The sequence below is a fragment of the Thermobia domestica genome, unplaced genomic scaffold (genome assembly GCF_964235325.1).
Source record: "Thermobia domestica unplaced genomic scaffold, izTheDome1.hap1.1 HAP1_SCAFFOLD_1140, whole genome shotgun sequence".
NCBI classification, from domain to species: Eukaryota; Metazoa; Arthropoda; class Insecta; order Zygentoma; family Lepismatidae; genus Thermobia; species Thermobia domestica.
Window position 1 is genome coordinate 27,486 of NW_027656850.1, and position 25,640 is coordinate 53,125.

General features: G+C 34.0%; 1 protein-coding gene across 1 annotated transcript in view; it reads left to right on the plus strand.

The window, feature by feature from the left end:
• LOC145677642 (AP-5 complex subunit beta-1-like) overlaps positions 1-13,509 on the plus strand; it is a gene marked incomplete at its 3' end in the record, with an annotated part of 33,304 nt that extends 19,795 nt beyond the window's left edge. The window contains exons 6-9 of the mRNA XM_081748079.1: positions 887-974; positions 9,430-9,621; positions 12,116-12,377; positions 13,359-13,509. Of these exons, the coding sequence (XP_081604205.1) occupies positions 887-974; positions 9,430-9,621; positions 12,116-12,377; positions 13,359-13,509 (693 nt within the window). The remainder of the gene's footprint in view (positions 1-886; positions 975-9,429; positions 9,622-12,115; positions 12,378-13,358) is intronic.
• Positions 13,510-25,640: the final 12,131 nt, after the last annotated feature.

A 25,640-nucleotide genomic window follows, 5' to 3' on the forward strand; every position in this document is an offset into this window, starting at 1 on the left:
TAGTGTAGACACGTCAAACTCACTATCTGAAGTGGGCCAAATAGTCTTCAGTGTCTTTAAAACGGGCCAAAAAAAAAAAAAAAATCCTGCTCAATGATGTACTTCAAAAGTTAGTAAATACACAAAATGTTACTTGATACTTTAGTTCTTTAAAAAGTAGAAGTAACATAAGGAAATCCGGATAATAAAGTTTCCTATTGTTTCAATATTGTTTCCCCGATACCAAGTATTTTTTTTCCTTCTGAAATTAGCTTTCGCATGTCTGGAAACATACAACTTACATTTGCGATTTTCAAAACAGAAGTCAGATGAATGTTTGCTAACTACATCTCTCTGAACACTTGTACCTTTTCCTAAGTGATTAAAGTGACTACACTTATACATACTACCGAACGTAGAAATTGCAGGTTTCTTGGAACCACTGAGGCAAGTACTTCTGAAATTCGACAATACCCAGTTCACCGAAGTTTTACTTAAGAGTTGAGTTAGGGGGAACCGAAGACCTCAGAAAATGAGTGAAGGGCCATGGGCCGGTAGTTTGACGATTGTGTCAAAAAAAAAAAAAAAAAAAAACCTATCAAAGTAAGAAAAATGTCCGAGTACGTGATGAAGAAGCATCAGCACATCAATGAAAATGGGCTTTAGAAACAAGAGTTTGTAATAAATGAAGTTGAAAAATAAATAAATAAAAATGTACTAAGTAAAAAATAAGTAAATAAAAAAGTGCTGTTGGGAATGTCCTTTCTGCACATTTAGTTGTTGGATTGGTAGATGAGGAAGGGCAAGATTGATTTTTTAAATTATATATTCGAAATAAGCAAAGGGAAGTAATAGCGAGGAAAAAATGCTTTGTATTCTTACATTCTTGTTATTTTTTTTTTTCCAGGAGGCGAAACTCATTGTGTCAATTAAAAGGAGTTTTGCTTGCAGAGGAAAGCTCTTCTTCAGCTCTTATACACTCAGAACTCAACCAGGTAAATGATTTTGTAATGTTTTCTTTCTACTTTTTTAAAATATATTAGTTAATTGATGAACTGCGTTTTCACTTTATTATTATTATTATTATTATTATTATTATTATTATTATTATTATTATTATTATTATTATTATTATTATTATTATATTTATTGTGTAAAATCTGACGAGTCAGTGTACAATTGCCAACAAAAATATGTCTTTAATTTGCTTTCTCCAAAATTTCAGGGGTGCAAGGGAGGCAACCTGAGTATAGTTTGCTCTAACCTTAAAAAGGCTCTTTGAGGGCGAACCGGTTCGTTCCACTCCAAAATCGGCAAATTACCTGTACCATTCAGTACACAAATACCGGGTGTTCAGAAAGTAACTATGCAGTGCCATGTTGTGGTGTGTTATGTGATGACTGATATGACTGTCAATTAGTAATACAACATCTTCCATTGTTTAACGTATTTGAACCATATTTGACCACGTATTTGTATTTATTCACAGGTCCGGTTGTTTAAAATGGTTTATGGAAAATACAATCCGGCAAGTTATGAACTGAATAGTTACTTTCTGAACACCCTGTATATATGCTACCTCTGCAGTAACATAATATAGGTAAAGGAGTCGTCGTGAACTCAGTAGTAGAGCGCTCACCTGTGATGCGTGCTCTGGTTCAATCCGATCTCGTGATAAGTCACTTTGTGGTGGATCACATTAAAGACGTTTTCTTTATGATAGGTGAGACATTTATTTGACTTTGTTTTAAAAATTCCAGTAAAATGATTCCCATTTAATCTAATGTATTTGTGCTGTGGTTCTATCTCAATTCCATAAGTGTGGTCACTTCATTGACTTCGAAATTTTAAAAACTATCAAATATTTTTACAAGTCCAAATACTTCATAGGTCTTCAGAATTAATCTCTTACGCATGATTTCGGCTTTGATGTCTGTTAATGTAGTCGTATTAATGACTTTTTGGCTCCGCAAGGTGGCTTGAACCGACTGAAAAGGGGTCATAAGTTTGCATAAACCATTTGAGACCAACTCAGGGCAGTTTGAATCGTCATTCAGATTTCCTACTGGAATCCAAACTCAAAAATTCCAACAAAAGAAGGAGATATTTTCCTAATGATAATAGGCCTTTTAATCTGGTGATTCTAATTTTTTAAAACGATAATAATAGTTGCGAAACATGGTCTCTTACTTTTAAGAGAAGAACGTAGACTGAAAGTATTTGAGAATAGAATCCTGAGGCGAATATTAGGGAATGGTGAATGGTGTAAAATTCATAACGATTTCACAATTTGTACCGTTCACCAAACTTTGTTAGCGTCATCAAGACTAGGAGGCTCGGGTGGGCAGGTCATGTAGCCAGAAAGGAAAAGAATAGGTACGCTTTCAAAGTTTTAACTGGAAATCCAAGCGGAAAACGACCATTAGGAAGACCAAGGCGCAGGTGGAAGGACAACATTAAGATGAATCTCGCAGAAATAGGAGTACAAAGTAGAAACTGGATCCAGTTGGCTAAGGACAGAAATCGATGGAAAGCTTTAGTAAACGTGGCACTGAACCTCCGGACTCCATAGGCCATAGAGTTAGTTAGTTAGTTGATTCTGATCTTTTCTGCCTTCCTTACTTGGCATGTGTTTCACACATATGCAATCCTGTTTTCGGTTGCTAATCGTTACTATTATAGGAACAAGCAGATGATATTCTGATTTATATAAAGTTTCAGCTCGATATGTCACGTCTTCTGACTCTGGAAAAAAGTGCAATTGATGCACCGCGTTATTCAACAATTTGAAACTGTTTGAACGTAATGTGGATAATTTCCTGTCGCGATTTATCACTGTAGACAAACATTAGGCTTATCACTATGACCCCAAGACCACTCTTCATTCCCCATGACCCCACTTCATTCAGAGCACTCTGAAATTATGGTAAGAAATAATTGACCTAACTGAATACTCAAGGTAAGAATATTATAAGTTTCAGCGTACTTTAAATGGAGCCAATTTACAAGTTATAATACGTATATATACAGGGTGTTTCAAAACAACACCGACAACGTTTGGGAGGTAATTCCTGACACCAAGATAAGACAAAAAGTATAGACCAAACTGGGTGCACAAATGCTTATTTTTGGAGTTATAGGCTGCCGAAAACATGAAAAAATGAACTTTAAAGGTCCATAGTTCCAAAACTATGAGACCTATTGTAGTCGGGTCAAGACTTTACTTAGGAACTAGTATGTGCCCTATCCAAAAATCAAAGTGTCAGAATCCTGTGGAACTTCTGCAACAATTTTTATAGAGAATTTGGTGAGTAATTCAAATTGCATGTCCGTAGCCAAACTCCTTCTATAAAAATTGTTGCGTGAGCACCTTATGATTCTGAAACATGTGTTTTTGGATAGCGCACATTATTAGTTCTTAAGTTAAGTATTGACTAGGGAAGGCCAAAAATTTTCGGATCCGGATCCGTCTGGGTCCGGATCTCGGATCTGGATCCGTTGAAATATTTACATGTTGCACTTTCTGTCGAAGTCTCTTTAGTAAAATGTTTCCAAGTTTGACTTCTTCCCATTTCAGAGTATACTGAATTGTCTGAAAACTGATGTAAAGTTTAACAAATTTTTCTGTTTAGCTCCTCTTCGAAACTTAATGTTAGCTTCACATTGAAAATATTTATTTTATTCTTAGAAAATAAACTTTATTTTCTCATATACAATTTAGATAAGGCCCTTCTAATCGCAGGAATACTAAACAAAACAAACCCTTTATTAATAGTAGTTTCTGACTCACTAGAGTCCAACCATCAAGAAATGTAATAAAAAATATCTTTTACTTGGAAGGTATATACAACAAAAAATATAGACTGATTGGCGTGGAACAACAGTAGATTTTTAAACATACACACGAGAATTTCTGGAGAGCGATATGGTTGTGTTCGTTGTATAAATTTATTACCTAACTTATGGCTTGCCCTTCTGAGGTCGGGAGTTTGTTGAAGGAGTAAATATAAAACAGATTTCTGTTATTTTTTCTTCACCCGCCGGTTTCTTTAATCATGCATTGCAGGACGTAACCAAAACATATCCATGCATCGTATTATTAAAGCGTTTTGTGTTTTGTATATTAAAGTGTTCAAAAATATTTAACATATTCGCATTTGTTTATGTGATCTCTGGTTCAGTTCTCGGTGGGAACATACATGAAAAAAATTGAAAGCTGAAACAATATAAAAATAGTATTTAAAAGTCAGGAAATTGATATTAAAACTTTAGCTATTTATTGGGACTGTAAGGCTGTAGTTAAATTAACCCACACGTTTCGTGAAGTTACATTACGTCAATATTGTTTATTTACTATAAGCTACCAGATACGTCCTCAGAGGCCACTTTACACTGTAGTAATCAAGAGATGAAAACATTGGAAAAGGAATGGAAGGAAGGTCTCCAGAGCCTTAGATCAAGGAACTAACCTAGCATTTGCCCAGTATAACTAAGGAACAACCCTGGAAAATCCTCAGTCAGGATGGCTGGTCTCCGAATTCGAACCCGGTATTATCCAATTGCGAAGCAAGAATCCTAACAAGTAGCCTGAGCTCGCTCCGTATTATTATTATTTAATTAACTAATGTTTTAAAATTAGTGCCAATTAACCCTACTTTCTTTATTGCTGATGTTATAGTTAATAAGCCTACATGAGACATCAGTCCCCCATCAAGAAAGAATACTAGAACTGGAATTCAGGAAGCGGGGGTGAAGAGATTAATGAGGATGAGGAAACTATGTACGATGCAAAAAATGAGTAATTATGACTTCATCACAGATATATTCACTTACATACGTCAATTAATGTATCTCTGATACAGGGCACTCTTATTTTCTAAAGTGGCAGGAAAATGGCCCGCTTTTGTAAACGAACACAGTAAGCACGTGCGTACCCGGACCCAATAAGATCCGGATCAGGATCTCGGATCCCGGATCTGGATCCGAAATTCGGATCTCGGATCTGGGTCCGGATAAGAATAACAGTTCTTGTTTAAAAATGAAATAAGTTTAACATACCACGTTTATACTCTTTAGGCTAAGGGAGACGATGATTTGGACAAGTGAGTGATGATGGAAGAATTGGTGGAATGAAATGTGAGAGGAAACAAGAGTGCCCCGAGAAAATCCAGACACGTTATTGTCCACTACAAACTTACTTGGTCGGGATCGAACCAGACACCCCAAGTACCTGAGGCAAACTCTGTACCACTTTTTAAACTTGATTAACTACTTATTACTATGATTTACTTCATTTTTACTCTTTTTTCCAGTAACATAAAAACAGGGACATTAACACAGAAACAGCTCCTTCGTGGCTAAGCGGTGCACGAAAGCGTGGGAGACCCGGGTTTGATTCCCGGCGGGAGATCATGTGGTTCGGATTCCACGTTAAGCAGTAGGTCCACGTCTCATATTGTCTTCCTGCTGAATGGGGCGTTAAACTCAAAATCAACTCAACGAACAGAAACATCGAGGACAGTTAAAATTTCAAAGGCTCTCCAACCGAGAATCGACCCGGTACACTAAAGGCAAATGTGCTAGCCGCTACACCAGCGGGGAGGGCTTACTGAGCCACTATGCTCCCCAGTCCTTGTTTAGAGTAATATACCAATTTTGAACTTCAGGGTCCTTTTTGCATGCTACTTGTTTCATAAAAGTCCGTATTTGCAATTCTGGAATTCGTGATAATGACAGCCACCCAACATAGGGTATAAGAGTCATAATAATTTAATTTCTTGGCTTACTCTTACTTAAAAACGTTATAACTAATTTCCCTTGTCTTTCTTTGAAATGAAAAACAGTCCAATTCTACAGAGAAAATTAACTAGGGGAGAAGGTTTGCCTTTTCGTTCTGAGAGGAAACAAAGATACTATTGTAAGGTTTAAAAGATTAACACAACCCTTTTCTATCGGACTAGGTAAAACCAAAAAAGAAAAAGAAAAAGAAGCACTTTTGATGCCATAATGGAAGATAGTCTATAGCTTCTTTTGTGGGGCTCTACGTTATCTGCACATACCATCTATTTCATATCATCTATTTAAATATGTTAACAATATGTTTACCTTAGCCCATCTGTGCTCTCAAGAGAGAGCACTAAAGAACTATCAATGATTTTTCAGGAACACGTCCAATACTTTCATTCAATGATGTTACGTTGCAGCTATTATTATTGCAGCTTGTGGAAGCTTTACAAGATACAATCTTCCTGCCTGTAATACTTTTCTGGCAGTTTCGTCATCAATTTAGTGATTAGTAATACGTAATGACCATGACCTGATGGACCGTAGTGCTCGGAGGGATGGGCAACCGGGTATTCCCCACCCCTCAGTTTTGAAAACTATGTACTTGTATTTACGGGAATAAAAAAAATGCAATATTAACTAATTAACACTTAGAGATGTTTGCCAAACACTGGTAAATTTTGCCTTTCCCTAGATTTTTATTTGTGGGTGTCTGCATGGTATGAATTTCATCCCCTTCCATTATTAAATTGCATTTTTCTATAATTTTTCAGCAGTGTAGTGTGGTTGTAGTAAATGCTCCTATATTTTTCGCTCTTTATTTTAAATAATATATTATTTTTTCCTAATTACTCTGCGTTGTGATTATTATGCGATTAATAATAAAAATAAATCTTTTCATCTTCCCTCTTGCTTCCTAAGTAGCTCTCTCTCCCTACATACATACACACATACGTTGTATTTATAAAGAAACATGATTGTAAAAGACACTTACCTTGGTTTGTCCAGGGTTTCCTCTTCCATAAGTACATCGTCTTCGAATGATGGAACTTTTTCCGGATTCACTGATATTGTAGGATGCTGGCCTTTTAAATTTTTCCATAATACACTTGTTCTACCTTTGTTCTTTATTTTAACCTTGCAATATTTACATATTGCACTTTCTGTGGAAATATATTTAGTAAAATGCTTCCAAATTTGACTTCTTCCCATTTCAGAGTATAGCGAACTTAACCGTCTGAAAGAGCTGATGTAAATGGTAACAAATTCTTCTATTCAGCCCCTCTTCCAAAACTTGATGTTAGCTTCACATTGAAAACAATTATTTTATTCTTAGAAAATAAACTTCACTATTCTCTCATAAACAAATGAAAGATCTCTTAGATAAGACCCTTCGAATCGCAAGAATACTAGACAAAACAAACTCTTTATTTATTTTAGTTTCTAAGTCACTGGAGTCCAACCATCAAAAAATTTAATAATGAATGCCTTTCACTTCTAAGGTATAACAAAAAATATAGACAGGTTGGTGTGGCACCACAGTAGATTTTTAAACATACACATGAGAATTTCTGGATAGCGATATGGTTGTGTAGTGTATGTATATTATTAGGTAAAAAAAAAAGTGTTTGTTGTATGACATTTATCACCTATTATGGTTTGTCCTTCTGAAGTCGAGGGTTTGTTGAAGGAGTAAATAAAAAAAAATCTTTCTGTTGATCTTTCCTTCACCCTCCAGGTTTTTTTTTTTTTTTTTTTTTTTTTTTTTTTTTTTTTTTTTTTTTTTTTTTTTTTTTTTAATATACGTTGTAGGACGTAACCAACACATATTCATGTATCGTATCATTGATGTGTTTTGTATTTTGTATATTAAAATGTTCAAAAATACTTAGCACATTCGAATGTGATCTGAAGTTCAATTTTCGGTGGAGACATACATGAGACAATTGGGAGCTAAAACAATATGAAAACATTATTTAAAAGTCAGAAAATTGATATCAAACCTTAATCAATCTGTTAGGGCCGTAAGGCTGTAGTTAAATTAACCCAAACTTTCATCAAGATATGCACGTCATTATGACAAGATATTATGTCATTATTGTTTATTTATTATAAGCTACCAGATACATCCTCAGATGCTATTTTACACTGTAGTAATCAACAGATGAAAACAACATTGGAAAAGGAAGTGGAAGGAAGGTTTCCAGAGCCTTAGATTAAGGTACTATCCCAGCATTTGCGTAGTGTAACTAAGGAAGAACCCTTTAAAATCCTCAGTCAGGATGGTCCGGATTTGAACCCGGTATCACCCAATTGCGAAGCAAGAATCCTGTGAGGCCCGCTTTTGTAAACGGACACACTACGTGCCCATGGGCGCAACATCCGTTCAAAGAAACATAGGTAAAACTAGGGAAAAAAAACGGAAAACGAGGGGGAAATAAAACGCCCTTCAACTAAAAAAAATGCTAAAAATAACTAAATTTAGAGCTACGAAAGATGAATTTTATTGAAAAGAATGTTTTTCATAATGATTAATTATGCTAATTATGAACATGAATTAGAAAGAAAACAAGTAGCGCTGAGTTCCGCAAATCAATTGAAAAGAAAATGTTGAATAAAATGTAACAAAAAAAAAAAAAAAAAAAAACGGAATTTAAGATAATTAAAACAAATTAAACTCCTGGCGTAACAGTCCCTTAGGATCTGGACCTACCAGCGGGCTTATGTTCCAAATGGGGATGTGTGGTCAGCGCCACGACACCCTAATGCCGGCTTTCTAGACTTGAGTCCGCTACCTCTTACTTAAGATAACTCCCCAATTGTCCTCACGATGCTGGATCAACATCGAAATTGTTGAGTGCCTCTACGGAAATTGAACCCATGACCACGGGCACCGAAGGCATGCGCTAACCACTGTTTTTTATATATAAAAAGCTAACAGCTTTTTATCAGATTGTTTAACCTGTTGAACGCTTTGCACGGATTACACTGTAACCATTATGACACAACACAGACATAGAAGTAAACGAGGACAGTTAAAAACACCTATGCCCGAAGCGGGATTTGAATCCAAGACATTCACAGCAAACAATCCACAGCCTAATGCCGCAGACCACTCGACTATGGCTGTCGGGTTTCCTCGGCTAATCCGTAGCACATTTAAAGTAACTGATTATTTTAAAAGTTGCTCCTAAATACTGACAATCTAAGTCTTATGCATCAAATATTTCCTGCGATAATACCATACACTCTCCGTTTTCTATAGACGAAAAGCTATAGTTACCCACATTATCTAATACAGAAATAAGTTTTCGGATCCAGATACGAATTTCGAACCCAGATCCGAGATTCGAATCCAGATCCGAGATTCGAGATCCGGATCCAGATCCGAGATTCGAGATCCAGATCCGAGATCCGGATCCAGATCCGAGATCCGGCCATCCCTAGTATTGACCCGACTACTATATGTCCCATAGTTTTGGAGTTAGGGACCTTTAAAGTTCATTTTTATCTTGTTTTCGGTAGCCTATAACTCCAAAATAAACATTTGTGCACTCAGGTTGGTCTATACTTTTTGTCTTTTCTTGGTGTCAGGAATCACCTCCCAAACGTTGTCGGTTGTTTTGAAACACCCTGTATATATATCTTTTATTTTATTTTCCGTAGATTCTTTCGTTCCTGTTGGACCAATTGTCTCTGGTGACGTGCCAAGGAGCCGTGTGGATCTCACTACAAGTAATTGACATAATGCTGTGCCAGGAGGTTGTACGAGCACCCATTCAAATTCTAAAGCCCCTGATGCTCAATAACATACACTCGTACAGTCTTCCAATATTCCATGTTCTAGTCTATTTAGAGGTAAGCAAACAATAGTTCAGAGCTACTTATTAGAATATTTTTTTCAATAAAACCTTTCAATTGTAACATCATTTGTGCATTTTTTCTTTAGTAGATGAAATTGTGTAACTTTTGTCAAGGTAGATTTTATTACGTGATCCTGTTATGGTAACTGAAGGAGTAAAAGTAATCGTGACATACGAGTACATCGGTGTGTATATATATATATGATTCTGAAATTGCTTTCATAAGGAATGGTCAATGCATGTAGTAAAATGTTCGCTTCCCGGCAGTTTTCGGTGCTGACCCATCACGATGACAGGGCTCATAGCGAGTTACTTTTTAACTAAAAGTTACTTTTTTCAAGTTGGTCACTAAAAGTTACTTTTTTTCAAATTTGTCACTAATAGTTACTTTTTTTAAAAAAATTCAAATTTGTCACTAATAGTTACTTTTTTGGGAGGTAAAATGACTTTCTCCTGTGATTTATGTTTTGCATTGGCAGTTTTCTAAGAAAAATATTACAAAAATAAATGGAAAAAGGCAGAAACTTGTTACTCATTACTCTTCTGTAAGCTTCAGTACTTGCTGCCACATGTGAAACAGTCAGCTTTATTCTCACTTCAGTTTTTATTTTTTCTAAAGCACATTGGATGGTTAGTGGATGTTTAAGCTCCCAATGTGGGGTTTAAAACCCTTCTGTGTCTATTCTTTCTTCTATCATAATAGTCTTTTAGTTTTCTCTCGTAATAGTTAACGCTCCGCTCAACGTTGTGTGTGTGTGTTTGTGTGGTTCATCATGTTCGTCTTGTGCTATGCTTCTTGTATGTTCTTCTTAAGAGTAGGTAAAGAATTTGAATATTTCATGGCTTTGAGAACTCTCAATGCTAAGTTAAATACGTATAATGTCTAGGATGAAGAAATTTGGAAATAGGCCAGAAGTGGTTCCACTTACTCAGAAGCTTCTTACATCTGCTAAGTCTCCTTACCATAACTACAAAGCATATTTAGAAAACCTAACAAAGGAGGAAGGTCAAAAAGAAGAAGTAAAGAAGAAAAGATGAAACAAAACAACAAACAAAAAGAGAGATGATGGAGAAATTGACAAAGGAAAAAAGGGACATGATGAGATTTTGGTCACTTTTTCGTGTGTTTTTGGTCACTTTTCAACTATTTACAAGAGACCAGACCACTATGAGCCCTGCAATGAGGCAATTAAGGAGCCAACTTGAATTAAGAGGTATTGAACACCGGTCTGGAAAGTCAAAAGCAGCAGCGATGGGAGATCGTTTGTTGACTACACATATTATGTCTGGTCAGGCTGAGGACTATTTTCTGAGGTGAATACATTATATGTAAGTAAGAAGCATTTTGCTAGGTATTTGTATGAGAGTCCCAGTGGCACAATCAGCAGACTTGAATTTTCAGGGACAACTATAATTTCTCAACTAGACATGAAGTTTCATTCAACCTATTTATGGATTTCGTAGGAAGAGCTACTCCTATTTTTTGTCATTACCTCCTTCCCCCCAACTGAACCGAGGTATACGAGATGTGATCAAGAAATACGGTGAATCATTTTATTAGGAACAAAGTAATAAGCTTACATGGAATTTGATTTAATCTCCTTCAAAGTACTGTTCCTGGCTACCAATGCACTTACCTGGTATCCCAACGTTGACTCTATGACTGGAATCATTTCTAGAAGGCATCTTTTGGAAGGGCGTTCAGCTCCTCTGTCATGGCTCTCTAAATGTCAGGAATGATTCAAAACTTTTTCCTTTAAGCACGGTTTTAATTTTTAGGAAGACCCAGAAGTTGCATGGTGCTATATCTGGACAGACAGAAATATATTTTCGGCCAAAAACTCGCGGATCAAAAGCAAGGCGTGACAGGGTACGTTTTCATAGTGAAGAACGAACCCATTTTCCCATTTAATCGGCAGTTAAAATGTTTTTCAGGGACCCATACGAGATGTTTAGTTCTCGAATAGTCATTCGCCTGATTAAACGAATCATTCGTGCCAGTTTTTGCACATTTTCATCTGTTTTGGAAGTCGAAGAACGTCTCGATCGTTGCTCGTTTCCAGTGGACTCCTTCTCGCCTTTGAACCACTCGTACAACTTGTAAACAGCCTTCAATGCCACTGCTTCATCGCCATACACTGATTTTGATATTTCATGAGCTTCTTTGACACTTTAGTGCAGCTTAGAACAAAACTTAATGTTGGCGAGCGACAGACACTCTTAACATGTCCTCACTCGTGTGCCTCTGGAAGCCAACTAATATGTCACAACTCGTTCAAACTCGACAACAACTATACCAAAGTTTAGGCAGCCGGGCTTACTAGTTGAAATAGATACATCATCGACAGAGGGCACTGTGCAACTATATTCACCTTACTTTTTGATCATACCTTGTATATACATAGTTCGTTGTATTGTTATCATATTATCGTATCCCTGTAGCCAGTTGTTTGTGTTCTATAGTTTATTATGATCCATGTTTCTTCCAGAGAAAGTTAGGAATGAAATTGTTTTCTGAAGCTGACCATAATGTGTATATAGAGCGCCTTCTGTCGAATTCCAATCACCCGTCTTTACCTGCGTCCGTTCGTTTGGTGTTCTTAGACTGGTTACAAGACTATCTGATTCGAAGGAGGAAAATGACTCGAAGCATTAAAAGGGCGGAAACCTTGTTCCCAACGCTATTCGATGGAGCAGAGACACAGCTGAAAAAACTTCTCTTACTCAGCGCTGTTCTGAAAGGGAGAAAAGGTTCGTTATTATTACCTTTGTTTCTTAATTTGTTACTAAGTAAACAATGTCTTGAAAAGTTTGATGTTGAACTGCAGCGAAACCAAGAGGGATTCTTCACCAGCAAGATGCTATGTTTTCTGTGTTTAATCCATATTATTTTATATGAAAACCAAATAATTTACAATAATTACTTTGTTAATATAAAATGGCAGGATACTTTCTTACAATGTCACATATAAATTTTTGAACAAACTCCATGGCTCTGGATAAGTAGAGTAACAAATAAAACACAGTTCTGACCAGAGCAGAATGAAATATATTAAAAACTATACTTACAATGTGTTACAGTTTCAAGGACCTAACGTCCTCTTCATCAGACACAAACACTGAAAAAAGACAGGTGACAGCAGATCTTATATACATGAGAAAGTGAAAGGCCATGAGAAAGCAGAACTGTGTTTTATATGAATTTTTGGTTCAAAATAAGTATATATGACACAGACATCACCTAGGAGGCCTTGGGTTTACTAATTTTATCATTTAACGAATGATGTGAAAGCATTCAGTTTTAATACGTGTTAACGGAATTGAATTTTCAGTACATAACAGTCAATTTAGCTCTGTGTTTCGATAATTATCTAGACATGAAATCTTAAGTTTGTTCTTTCTTTGGAACTAACGTAAGTAAAAAGTAAAAAATTAAACCTTAGCAACGTATAAAATTTGTATTAATAACCTTGTGTTACAGTTTTGTCAAGTTGTCATTCCCTTTATCAGATTCTGATTTTTTTTTTTTTTTTTTTTAATTTAACTTAAATTCACTGTTTCACGAAGTTGCTCAGATGTCTCAACGGAATTATTAATGTGGGATTATCCCTTGTCTTTAGCTTATTCTGATCAAGAGATGCAACTTCTAGAACATTTTTTGAATAAAATTGGTAAAATTTCTTTCAATGTATGAGTGTGACTTAATAAGAAAACCTTTCTCTGTACATATAGGTCGAAATTCGATGATTTTGACACAGGCATTAAGTATGCTGCAGAAGAGGGCGAAAAGCGGTTCTACTATTCGAACTAAAACTGCCATCATTAGAGCGTTGTTCAGATTTCTCCTGGATCACCCACACACGATAGCTCAGGAAATACCAAGGTTTGCACTTCTCTCATTCTGTTTTGCTTTTAATATGAAAAACCAGAAAGTTATTTTCTCGAAACACTTATTGTATGTGAAAATATGCATTCTTTATTCTGTTGTTTTCCAGTTGCAAAAGTTTAAAACTCTCTCTCGTAATATTATTTTGGGATTTATTCTTCTAAGATATTATAATAATAATAATTGACTAATTTGTTACCAAGTCTTAATGTTATCAAACATAGATTTTACTTGTATTGCAGTGGCATATGAAGGGCTCACTCCCTCCCCCCTCCTCTTAGTGCAGTGATATTGAAAATGGATTCTGCTTATATGCAGTGTTTTCCATATATTATGCCGATGTTACAATTTTTTTTTAAATTTGTCACAAAAAGAAGTAATGTACAGTCATGTTAAAAGAAACTTAGTCGCCAAAAGCTCTATATTTAACCCTTCATAAGAATTCATTAAACTAATTACGTCATCATCATCATCAGGTATTCTACCACTATTGGTTGGTCTCTTGCGGCATCTAAGAAACTTCCATGCTCCACAATCTTTCGCTGACCTCTTTATTTTCGCGTATGATTTTTCTGTTTTGATATGTCCATTAATTGTAGTCTCCTTCCCCCTCTCCCTCTCTTCCCTGCCACAACGCCACCATATTCTCTAGGACGCCCCTCGTGATACAATTTTTTCTTAGTCAATCCAGTTTCTCTTCCTCTTCTTTGTTCTTTCCCCTCCTACCATTTCTATCACCCTCCCTCTATTCTCACTCACATTTCGAAAGCTTCCAGTAGTTTTTCGTTATTTTTGCGTAATGTCCATGTTTCTACCCTATACAGTACAATTCTCCACACGAAGCATTTTATGAGTCTTTTTCTCGACTCTTTATTCAAGGTCCCACAAAAGAGTATTTTCTTCCTCTTAAAGGCTTCTTTTGCCATTCCTATCATTACTTTTATTTTTTGGTTCCCACTTCATATCATCACTAATAATACTACCCAGGTGTCTAAAACTATTTTTTCCCTTCTAGTTCTGTATTTGATACCGACCCCTTCGTTCCAATCGGAGGCTTTTGTTTTTCTAACATTAATTTTCATCCCATATTCTTCAGAACCCTTCCTCAAGTAACTAATATTCTTATTGATTTTCTGTTCAGATTCTCAACAAGCGCCGTATCATCTGCAAACCTTACACTGAATCATTCTACCTCCTACCGAAACACCGTCTTCATTATGTAGGCTCTTATTCACTATATCTTGTAGATAGATATAAAATAATGTAGGCGAGAGACAGTATCCTTGTCGAACGGTCCTTCTAATTGCACTCCCCTCTGTCGTTTCCTCCTCTTTTTTTTAACGCTTACTTGTTTGTTCATATATAAGTTTCTTATTTGTCTTCGATGTTTTCATTCCAACCACAATTCCCAATTCATGCGGTCAAAAACCTTTTCAAGATCAATAAATACCACATACACCTCTTTTCCTTTTTCTATAAACCTTTCACTGATTCATAATAATTCAATTGCATCTTTTGTATTCTTACCTCTCCTGAAACCGAATTCTTCCTCAACTTTTTCATTTGTTCTTCCGTACAGCCGGTGTATTTTTAATCTTTTTGAGCTTTTCTTCTGTATCATATACGTGAAAATTTACCATCTATGGATACCAATAGAAAGCATTTAATAAATGGAACACAGACTCTGTTGCCGAGTCAAGAATGTTCCTGGTCGAGCACGACCACGAAATGTAGTTTCTATATTCCTTAGACGATGGGCTATTTGCCTACCAAACTTCGTTCAGACCCAGCCAGTGGTTACAGAGAAATAAAGTAACATATACAATGCGAACTGAGACGAACCGAGCCTGTCCGTGGCCGAGCTTGGCCACTAAATGTAGAGATCTTTATCCTTTAGGCGATGAGCTATTTCCCCACCAAATTTGGTTTAAATCCGACCAGTAGTTACTGAGAAATAATAAAGTAACACATATGTGCACCTAGAGTGAACTATAAGCTTTGGTATGCTTACATGGAGAGTTAAACAGAAAATAGATGTTTTAAATTTTTAAAACTATTATTAACCTGCTGCTGAACTTATACAAGGAGGAATAAAAATTAAAGATCTGATCTCCATTTTTTTCTCGCACAGATCTAATTTACAGAAATCCCTATCGTCAAACTAAAATGTTCGGTCGCTAGTGGCGACGTAGCGAGCAAAATTTCGCTCCATATGTGCGTATGTGTGAGTCCCCCCTTAATGAGTTTCCGGCTACGCCACTGTTGTATTGCACAACTGAAGATGATTGAGATTTTGGGTAAGATGAAAAAATAAAGTATCTATATCTTTCTCTGACTTGTCTTCAATGCACCTGATCTCTTGTTCAATTTCCGGTGACATGTTGATTTTCATTGGCCTGTAGATCCTAATTTTGGGCACTAAAAGTAATAGACAAATAGGTTGCAGTTTCATAAAGCGATGTTGTAGACAAAGTGTTGATAAATCTGTTTTATCGCTTATTGATATTGTTCATTTTTGGCAAATTATTTGGTATTACATCAACTGAAATAGCGAAGAATTTCACTTAGTAGGAATTATAATTCCTGGTACTTTAGAGCATTTGGCTTTCTCCTAGGTTTTTGTTCGCAGGGGGTAAAAATAGGAGAAAAAGTAGAAAAAATTAAGAAAATAATTATTTGGTATTACATCAACTGAAATAGCGAAGAATTTCACTTAGTAGGAATTATAATTCCTGGTACTTTAGAGCATTTGGCTTTCTCCTAGGTTTTTGTTCGCAGGGGGTAAAAATAGGAGAAAAAGTAGAAAAAATTAAGAAAATAATTATTTGGTATTACATCAACTGAAATAGCGAAGAATTTCACTTAGTAGGAATTATAATTCCTGGTACTTTAGAGCATTTGGCTTTCTCCTAGGTTTTTGTTCGCAGGGGGTAAAAATACGAGAAAAAGTAGAAAAAATTAAGAAAATAATTATTTGGTATTACATCAACTGAAATAGCGAAGAATTTCACTTAGTAGGAATTACAATTCCTGGTACTTTAGAGCATTTGGCTTTCTCCTAGGTTTTTGTTCGCAGGGGGTAAAAATAGGAGAAAAAGTAGAAAAAATTAAGAAAATAATTATTTGGTATTACATCAACTGAAATAGCGAAGAAATTCACTTAGTAGGAATTACAATTCCTGGTACTTTAGAGCATTTGGCTTTCTCCTAGGTTTTTGTTCGCAGGGGGTAAAAATAGGAGAAAAAGTAGAAAAAATTAAGAAAATAATTATTTGGTATTACATCAACTGAAATAGCGAAGAATTTCACTTAGTAGGAATTATAATTCCTGGTACTTTAGAGCATTTGGTTTTCTCCTAGGTTTTTGTTCGTAGAGGGTAAAAATAGGAGAAAAAGTAGAAAAAATTAAGAAAATAATTATTTGGTATTACATCAACTGAAATAGCGAAGAAATTCACTTAGTAGGAATTACAATTCCTGGTACTTTAGAGCATTTGGCTTTCTCCTAGGTTTTTGTTCGCAGGGGGTAAAAATAGGAGAAAAAGTAGAAAAAATTAAGAAAATAATTATTTGGTATTACATCAACTGAAATAGCGAAGAATTTCACTTAGTAGGAATTATAATTCCTGGTACTTTAGAGCATTTGGCTTTCTCCTAGGTTTTTGTTCGCAGGGGGTAAAAATAGGAGAAAAAGAAAAAAAATTAAGAAAATAATTATTTGGTATTACATCAACTGAAATAGCGAAGAATTTCACTTAGTAGGAATTACAATTCCTGGTACTTTAGAGCATTTGGCTTTCTCCTAGGTTTTTGTTCGCAGGGGGTAAAAATAGGAGAAAAAGAAAAAAAAATTAAGAAAATAATTATTTGGTATTACATCAACTGAAATAGCGAAGAATTTCACTTAGTAGGAATTACAATTCCTGGTACTTTAGAGCATTTGGCTTTCTCCTAGGTTTTTGTTCGCAGGGGGTAAAAATAGGAGAAAAAGTAGAAAAAATTAAGAAAATAATTATTTGGTATTACATCAACTGAAATAGCGAAGAATTTCACTTAGTAGGAATTATAATTCCTGGTACTTTAGAGCATTTGGTTTTCTCCTAGGTTTTTGTTCGCAGGGGGTAAAAATAGGAGAAAAAGTAGAAAAAATTAAGAAAATAATTATTTGGTATTACATCAACTGAAATAGCAAAGAATTTCACTTAGTAGGAATTATAATTCCTGGTACTTTAGAGCATTTGGCTTTCTCCTAGGTTTTTGTTCGTAGAGGGTAAAAATAGGAGAAAAAGTAGAAAAAATTAAGAAAATAATTATTTGGTATTACATCAACTGAAATAGCGAAGAAATTCACTTAGTAGGAATTACAATTCCTGGTACTTTAGAGCATTTGGCTTTCTCCTAGGTTTTTGTTCGTAGAGGGTAAAAATAGGAGAAAAAGTAGAAAAAATTAAGAAAATAATTATTTGGTATTACATCAACTGAAATAGCGAAGAATTTCACTTAGTAGGAATTATAATTCCTGGTACTTTAGAGCATTTGGTTTTCTCCTAGGTTTTTGTTCGCAGGGGGTAAAAATAGGAGAAAAAGTAGAAAAAATTAAGAAAATAATTATTTGGTATTACATCAACTGAAATAGCGAAGAATTTCACTTAGTAGGAATTATAATTCCTGGTACTTTAGAGCATTTGGCTTTCTCCTAGGTTTTTGTTCGCAGGGGGTAAAAATAGGACAAAAAGTAGAAAAAATTAAGAAAATAATTATTTGGTATTACATCAACTGAAATAGCGAAGAATTTCACTTAGTAGGAATTATAATTCCTGGTACTTTAGAGCATTTGGTTTTCTCCTAGGTTTTTGTTCGTAGAGGGTAAAAATAGGAGAAAAAGTAGAAAAAATTAAGAAAATAATTATTTGGTATTACATCAACTGAAATAGCGAAGAAATTCACTTAGTAGGAATTACAATTCCTGGTACTTTAGAGCATTTGGCTTTCTCCTAGGTTTTTGTTCGTAGAGGGTAAAAATAGGAGAAAAAGTAGAAAAAATTAAGAAAATAATTATTTGGTATTACATCAACTGAAATAGCGAAGAAATTCACTTAGTAGGAATTATAATTCCTGGTACTTTAGAGCATTTGGCTTTCTCCTAGGTTTTTGTTCGCAGGGGGTAAAAATAGGAGAAAAAGTAGAAAAAATTAAGAAAATAATTATTTGGTATTACATCAACTGAAATAGCGAAGAAATTCACTTAGTAGGAATTATAATTCCTGGTACTTTAGAGCATTTGGCTTTCTCCTAGGTTTTTGTTCGTAGAGGGTAAAAATAGGAGAAAAAGTAGAAAAAATTAAGAAAATAATTATTTGGTATTACATCAACTGAAATAGCGAAGAAATTCACTTAGTAGGAATTATAATTCCTGGTACTTTAGAGCATTTGGCTTTCTCCTAGGTTTTTGTTCGCAGGGGGTAAAAATAGGAGAAAAAGTAGAAAAAATTAAGAAAATAATTATTTGGTATTACATCAACTGAAATAGCGAAGAAATTCACTTAGTAGGAATTATAATTCCTGGTACTTTAGAGCATTTGGCTTTCTCCTAGGTTTTTGTTCGCAGGGGGTAAAAATAGGAGAAAAAGTAGAAAAAATTAAGAAAATAATTATTTGGTATTACATCAACTGAAATAGCGAAGAAATTCACTTAGTAGGAATTATAATTCCTGGTACATTAGAGCATTTGGCTTTCTCCTAGGTTTTTGTTCGCAGGGGGTAAAAATAGGAGAAAAAGTAGAAAAAATTAAGACAATAATTATTTGGTATTACATCAACTGAAATAGCGAAGAATTTCACTTAGTAGGAATTATAATTCCTGGTACTTTAGAGCATTTGGCTTTCTCCTAGGTTTTTGTTCGCAGGGGGTAAAAATAGGAGAAAAAGTAGAAAAAATTAAGAAAATAATTATTTGGTATTACATCAACTGAAATAGCGAAGAATTTCACTTAGTAGGAATTATAATTCCTTGTACTTTAGAGCATTTGGCTTTCTCCTAGGTTTTTGTTCGCAGGGGGTAAAAATAGGAGAAAAAGTAGAAAAAATTAAGAAAATAATTATTTGGTATTACATCAACTGAAATAGCGAAGAAATTCACTTAGTAGGAATTATAATTCCTGGTACTTTAGAGCATTTGGCTTTCTCCTAGGTTTTTGTTCGCAGGGGGTAAAAATAGGAGAAAAAGTAGAAAAAATTAAGAAAATAATTATTTGGTATTACATCAACTGAAATAGCGAAGAATTTCACTTAGTAGGAATTACAATTCCTGGTACTTTAGAGCATTTGGCTTTCTCCTAGGTTTTTGTTCGCAGGGGGTAAAAATAGGAGAAAAAGTAGAAAAAATTAAGAAAATAATTATTTGGTATTACATCAACTGAAATAGCGAAAAATTTCACTTAGTAGGAATTATAATTCCTGGTACTTTAGAGCATTTGGCTTTCTCCTAGGTTTTTGTTCGCAGGGGGTAAAAATAGGAGAAAAAGTAGAAAAAATTAAGAAAATAATTATTTGGTATTACATCAACTGAAATAGCGAAGAATTTCACTTAGTAGGAATTATAATTCCTGGTACATTAGAGCATTTGGCTTTCTCCTAGGTTTTTGTTCGCAGGGGGTAAAAATAGGAGAAAAAGTAGAAAAAATTAAGAAAATAATTATTTGGTATTACATCAACTGAAATAGCGAAGAAATTCACTTAGTAGGAATTATAATTCCTGGTACTTTAGAGCATTTGGCTTTCTCCTAGGTTTTTGTTCGTAGAGGGTAAAAATAGGAGAAAAAGTAGAAAAAATTAAGAAAATAATTATTTGGTAATACATCAACTGAAATAGCGAAGAAATTCACTTAGTAGGAATTATAATTCCTGGTACATTAGAGCATTTGGCTTTCTGCTAGGTTTTTGTTCGCAGGGGGTAAAAATAGGAGAAAAAGTAGAAAAAATTAAGAAAATAATTATTTGGTATTACATCAACTGAAATAGCGAAGAAATTCACTTAGTAGGAATTATAATTCCTGGTACTTTAGAGCATTTGGTTTTCTCCTAGGTTTTTGTTCGTAGAGGGTAAAAATAGGAGAGAAAGTAGAAAAAATTAAGAAAATAATTATTTGGTATTACATCAACTGAAATAGCGAAGAAATTCACTTAGTAGGAATTATAATTCCTGGTACTTTAGAGCATTTGGCTTTCTCCTAGGTTTTTGTTCGCAGGGGGTAAAAATAGGAGAAAAAGTAGAAAAAATTAAGAAAATAATTATTTGGTATTACATCAACTGAAATAGCGAAGAAATTCACTTAGTAGGAATTACAATTCCTGGTACTTTAGAGCATTTGGCTTTCTCCTAGGTTTTTGTTCGCAGGGGGTAAAAATAGGAGAGAAAGTAGAAAAAATTAAGAAAATAATTATTTGGTATTACATCAACTGAAATAGCGAAGAAATTCACTTAGTAGGAATTATAATTCCTGGTACTTTAGAGCATTTGGCTTTCTCCTAGGTTTTTGTTCGCAGGGGGTAAAAATAGGAGAAAAAGTAGAAAAAATTAAGAAAATAATTATTTGGTATTACATCAACTGAAATAGCGAAGAAATTCACTTAGTAGGAATTACAATTCCTGGTACTTTAGAGCATTTGGCTTTCTCCTAGGTTTTTGTTCGCAGGGGGTAAAAATAGGAGAAAAAGTAGAAAAAATTAAGAAAATAATTATTTGGTATTACATCAACTGAAATAGCGAAGAATTTCACTTAGTAGGAATTACAATTCCTGGTACTTTAGAGCATTTGGCTTTCTCCTAGGTTTTTGTTCGCAGGGGGTAAAAATAGGAGAAAAAGTAGAAAAAATTAAGAAAATAATTATTTGGTATTACATCAACTGAAATAGCGAAGAATTTCACTTAGTAGGAATTACAATTCCTGGTACTTTAGAGCATTTGGCTTTCTCCTAGGTTTTTGTTCGCAGGGGGTAAAAATAGGAGAAAAAGTAGAAAAAATTAAGAAAATAATTATTTGGTATTACATCAACTGAAATAGCGAAGAATTTCACTTAGTAGGAATTACAATTCCTGGTACTTTAGAGCATTTGGCTTTCTCCTAGGTTTTTGTTCGCAGGGGGTAAAAATAGGAGAAAAAGTAGAAAAAATTAAGAAAATAATTATTTGGTATTACATCAACTGAAATAGCGAAGAATTTCACTTAGTAGGAATTATAATTCCTGGTACTTTAGAGCATTTGGTTTCTCCTAGGTTTTTGTTCGCAGGGGGTAAAAATAGGAGAAAAAGTAGAAAAAATTAAGAAAATAATTATTTGGTATTACATCAACTGAAATAGCAAAGAATTTCACTTAGTAGGAATTATAATTCCTGGTACTTTAGAGCATTTGGCTTTCTCCTAGGTTTTTGTTCGTAGAGGGTAAAAATAGGAGAAAAAGTAGAAAAAATTAAGAAAGTAATTATTTGGTATTACATCAACTGAAATAGCGAAGAAATTCACTTAGTAGGAATTACAATTCCTGGTACTTTAGAGCATTTGGCTTTCTCCTAGGTTTTTGTTCGTAGAGGGTAAAAATAGGAGAAAAAGTAGAAAAAATTAAGAAAATAATTATTTGGTATTACATCAACTGAAATAGCGAAGAATTTCACTTAGTAGGAATTATAATTCCTGGTACTTTAGAGCATTTGGTTTTCTCCTAGGTTTTTGTTCGCAGGGGGTAAAAATAGGAGAAAAAGTAGAAAAAATTAAGAAAATAATTATTTGGTATTACATCAACTGAAATAGCGAAGAATTTCACTTAGTAGGAATTATAATTCCTGGTACTTTAGAGCATTTGGCTTTCTCCTAGGTTTTTGTTCGCAGGGGGTAAAAATAGGAGAAAAAGTAGAAAAAATTAAGAAAATAATTATTTGGTATTACATCAACTGAAATAGCGAAGAATTTCACTTAGTAGGAATTATAATTCCTGGTACTTTAGAGCATTTGGTTTTCTCCTAGGTTTTTGTTCGTAGAGGGTAAAAATAGGAGAAAAAGTAGAAAAAATTAAGAAAATAATTATTTGGTATTACATCAACTGAAATAGCGAAGAAATTCACTTAGTAGGAATTACAATTCCTGGTACTTTAGAGCATTTGGCTTTCTCCTAGGTTTTTGTTCGTAGAGGGTAAAAATAGGAGAAAAAGTAGAAAAAATTAAGAAAATAATTATTTGGTATTACATCAACTGAAAAAGCGAAGAAATTCACTTAGTAGGAATTATAATTCCTGGTACTTTAGAGCATTTGGCTTTCTCCTAGGTTTTTGTTCGCAGGGGGTAAAAATAGGAGAAAAAGTAGAAAAAATTAAGAAAATAATTATTTGGTATTACATCAACTGAAATAGCGAAGAAATTCACTTAGTAGGAATTATAATTCCTGGTACTTTAGAGCATTTGGCTTTCTCCTAGGTTTTTGTTCGTAGGGGGTAAAAATAGGAGAAAAAGTAGAAAAAATTAAGAAAATAATTATTTGGTATTACATCAACTGAAATAGCGAAGAAATTCACTTAGTAGGAATTATAATTCCTGGTACTTTAGAGCATTTGGCTTTCTCCTAGGTTTTTGTTCGCAGGGGGTAAAAATAGGAGAAAAAGTAGAAAAAATTAAGAAAATAATTATTTGGTATTACATCAACTGAAATAGCGAAGAAATTCACTTAGTAGGAATTATAATTCCTGGTACTTTAGAGCATTTGGCTTTCTCCTAGGTTTTTGTTCGCAGGGGGTAAAAATAGGAGAAAAAGTAGAAAAAATTAAGAAAATAATTATTTGGTATTACATCAACTGAAATAGCGAAGAAATTCACTTAGTAGGAATTATAATTCCTGGTACATTAGAGCATTTGGCTTTCTCCTAGGTTTTTGTTCGCAGGGGGTAAAAATAGGAGAAAAAGTAGAAAAAATTAAGACAATAATTATTTGGTATTACATCAACTGAAATAGCGAAGAATTTCACTTAGTAGGAATTATAATTCCTGGTACTTTAGAGCATTTGGCTTTCTCCTAGGTTTTTGTTCGCAGGGGGTAAAAATAGGAGAAAAAGTAGAAAAAATTAAGAAAATAATTATTTGGTATTACATCAACTGAAATAGCGAAGAATTTCACTTAGTAGGAATTATAATTCCTGGTACTTTAGAGCATTTGGCTTTCTCCTAGGTTTTTGTTCGCAGGGGGTAAAAATAGGAGAAAAAGTAGAAAAAATTAAGAAAATAATTATTTGGTATTACATCAACTGAAATAGCGAAGAAATTCACTTAGTAGGAATTATAATTCCTGGTACTTTAGAGCATTTGGCTTTCTCCTAGGTTTTTGTTCGCAGGGGGTAAAAATAGGAGAAAAAGTAGAAAAAATTAAGAAAATAATTATTTGGTATTACATCAACTGAAATAGCGAAGAATTTCACTTAGTAGGAATTACAATTCCTGGTACTTTAGAGCATTTGGCTTTCTCCTAGGTTTTTGTTCGCAGGGGGTAAAAATAGGAGAAAAAGTAGAAAAAATTAAGAAAATAATTATTTGGTATTACATCAACTGAAATAGCGAAAAATTTCACTTAGTAGGAATTATAATTCCTGGTACTTTAGAGCATTTGGCTTTCTCCTAGGTTTTTGTTCGCAGGGGGTAAAAATAGGAGAAAAAGTAGAAAAAATTAAGAAAATAATTATTTGGTATTACATCAACTGAAATAGCGAAGAATTTCACTTAGTAGGAATTATAATTCCTGGTACATTAGAGCATTTGGCTTTCTCCTAGGTTTTTGTTCGCAGGGGGTAAAAATAGGAGAAAAAGTAGAAAAAATTAAGAAAATAATTATTTGGTATTACATCAACTGAAATAGCGAAGAAATTCACTTAGTAGGAATTATAATTCCTGGTACTTTAGAGCATTTGGCTTTCTCCTAGGTTTTTGTTCGTAGAGGGTAAAAATAGGAGAAAAAGTAGAAAAAATTAAGAAAATAATTATTTGGTATTACATCAACTGAAATAGCGAAGAAATTCACTTAGTAGGAATTATAATTCCTGGTACATTAGAGCATTTGGCTTTCTCCTAGGTTTTTGTTCGCAGGGGGTAAAAATAGGAGAAAAAGTAGAAAAAATTAAGAAAATAATTATTTGGTATTACATCAACTGAAATAGCGAAGAAATTCACTTAGTAGGAATTATAATTCCTGGTACTTTAGAGCATTTGGTTTTCTCCTAGGTTTTTGTTCGTAGAGGGTAAAAATAGGAGAGAAAGTAGAAAAAATTAAGAAAATAATTATTTGGTATTACATCAACTGAAATAGCGAAGAATTTCACTTAGTAGGAATTATAATTCCTGGTACTTTAGAGCATTTGGCTTTCTCCTAGGTTTTTGTTCGCAGGGGGTAAAAATAGGAGAAAAAGTAGAAAAAATTAAGAAAATAATTATTTGGTATTACATCAACTGAAATAGCGAAGAAATTCACTTAGTAGGAATTACAATTCCTGGTACTTTAGAGCATTTGGCTTTCTCCTAGGTTTTTGTTCGCAGGGGGTAAAAATAGGAGAAAAAGTAGAAAAAATTAAGAAAATAATTATTTGGTATTACATCAACTGAAATAGCGAAGAATTTCACTTAGTAGGAATTACAATTCCTGGTACTTTAGAGCATTTGGCTTTCTCCTAGGTTTTTGTTCGCAGGGGGTAAAAATAGGAGAAAAAGTAGAAAAAATTAAGAAAATAATTATTTGGTATTACATCAACTGAAATAGCGAAGAATTTCACTTAGTAGGAATTACAATTCCTGGTACTTTAGAGCATTTGGCTTTCTCCTAGGTTTTTGTTCGCAGGGGGTAAAAATAGGAGAAAAAGTAGAAAAAATTAAGAAAATAATTATTTGGTATTACATCAACTGAAATAGCGAAGAATTTCACTTAGTAGGAATTACAATTCCTGGTACTTTAGAGCATTTGGCTTTCTCCTAGGTTTTTGTTCGCAGGGGGTAAAAATAGGAGAAAAAGTAGAAAAAATTAAGAAAATAATTATTTGGTATTACATCAACTGAAATAGCGAAGAATTTCACTTAGTAGGAATTACAATTCCTGGTACTTTA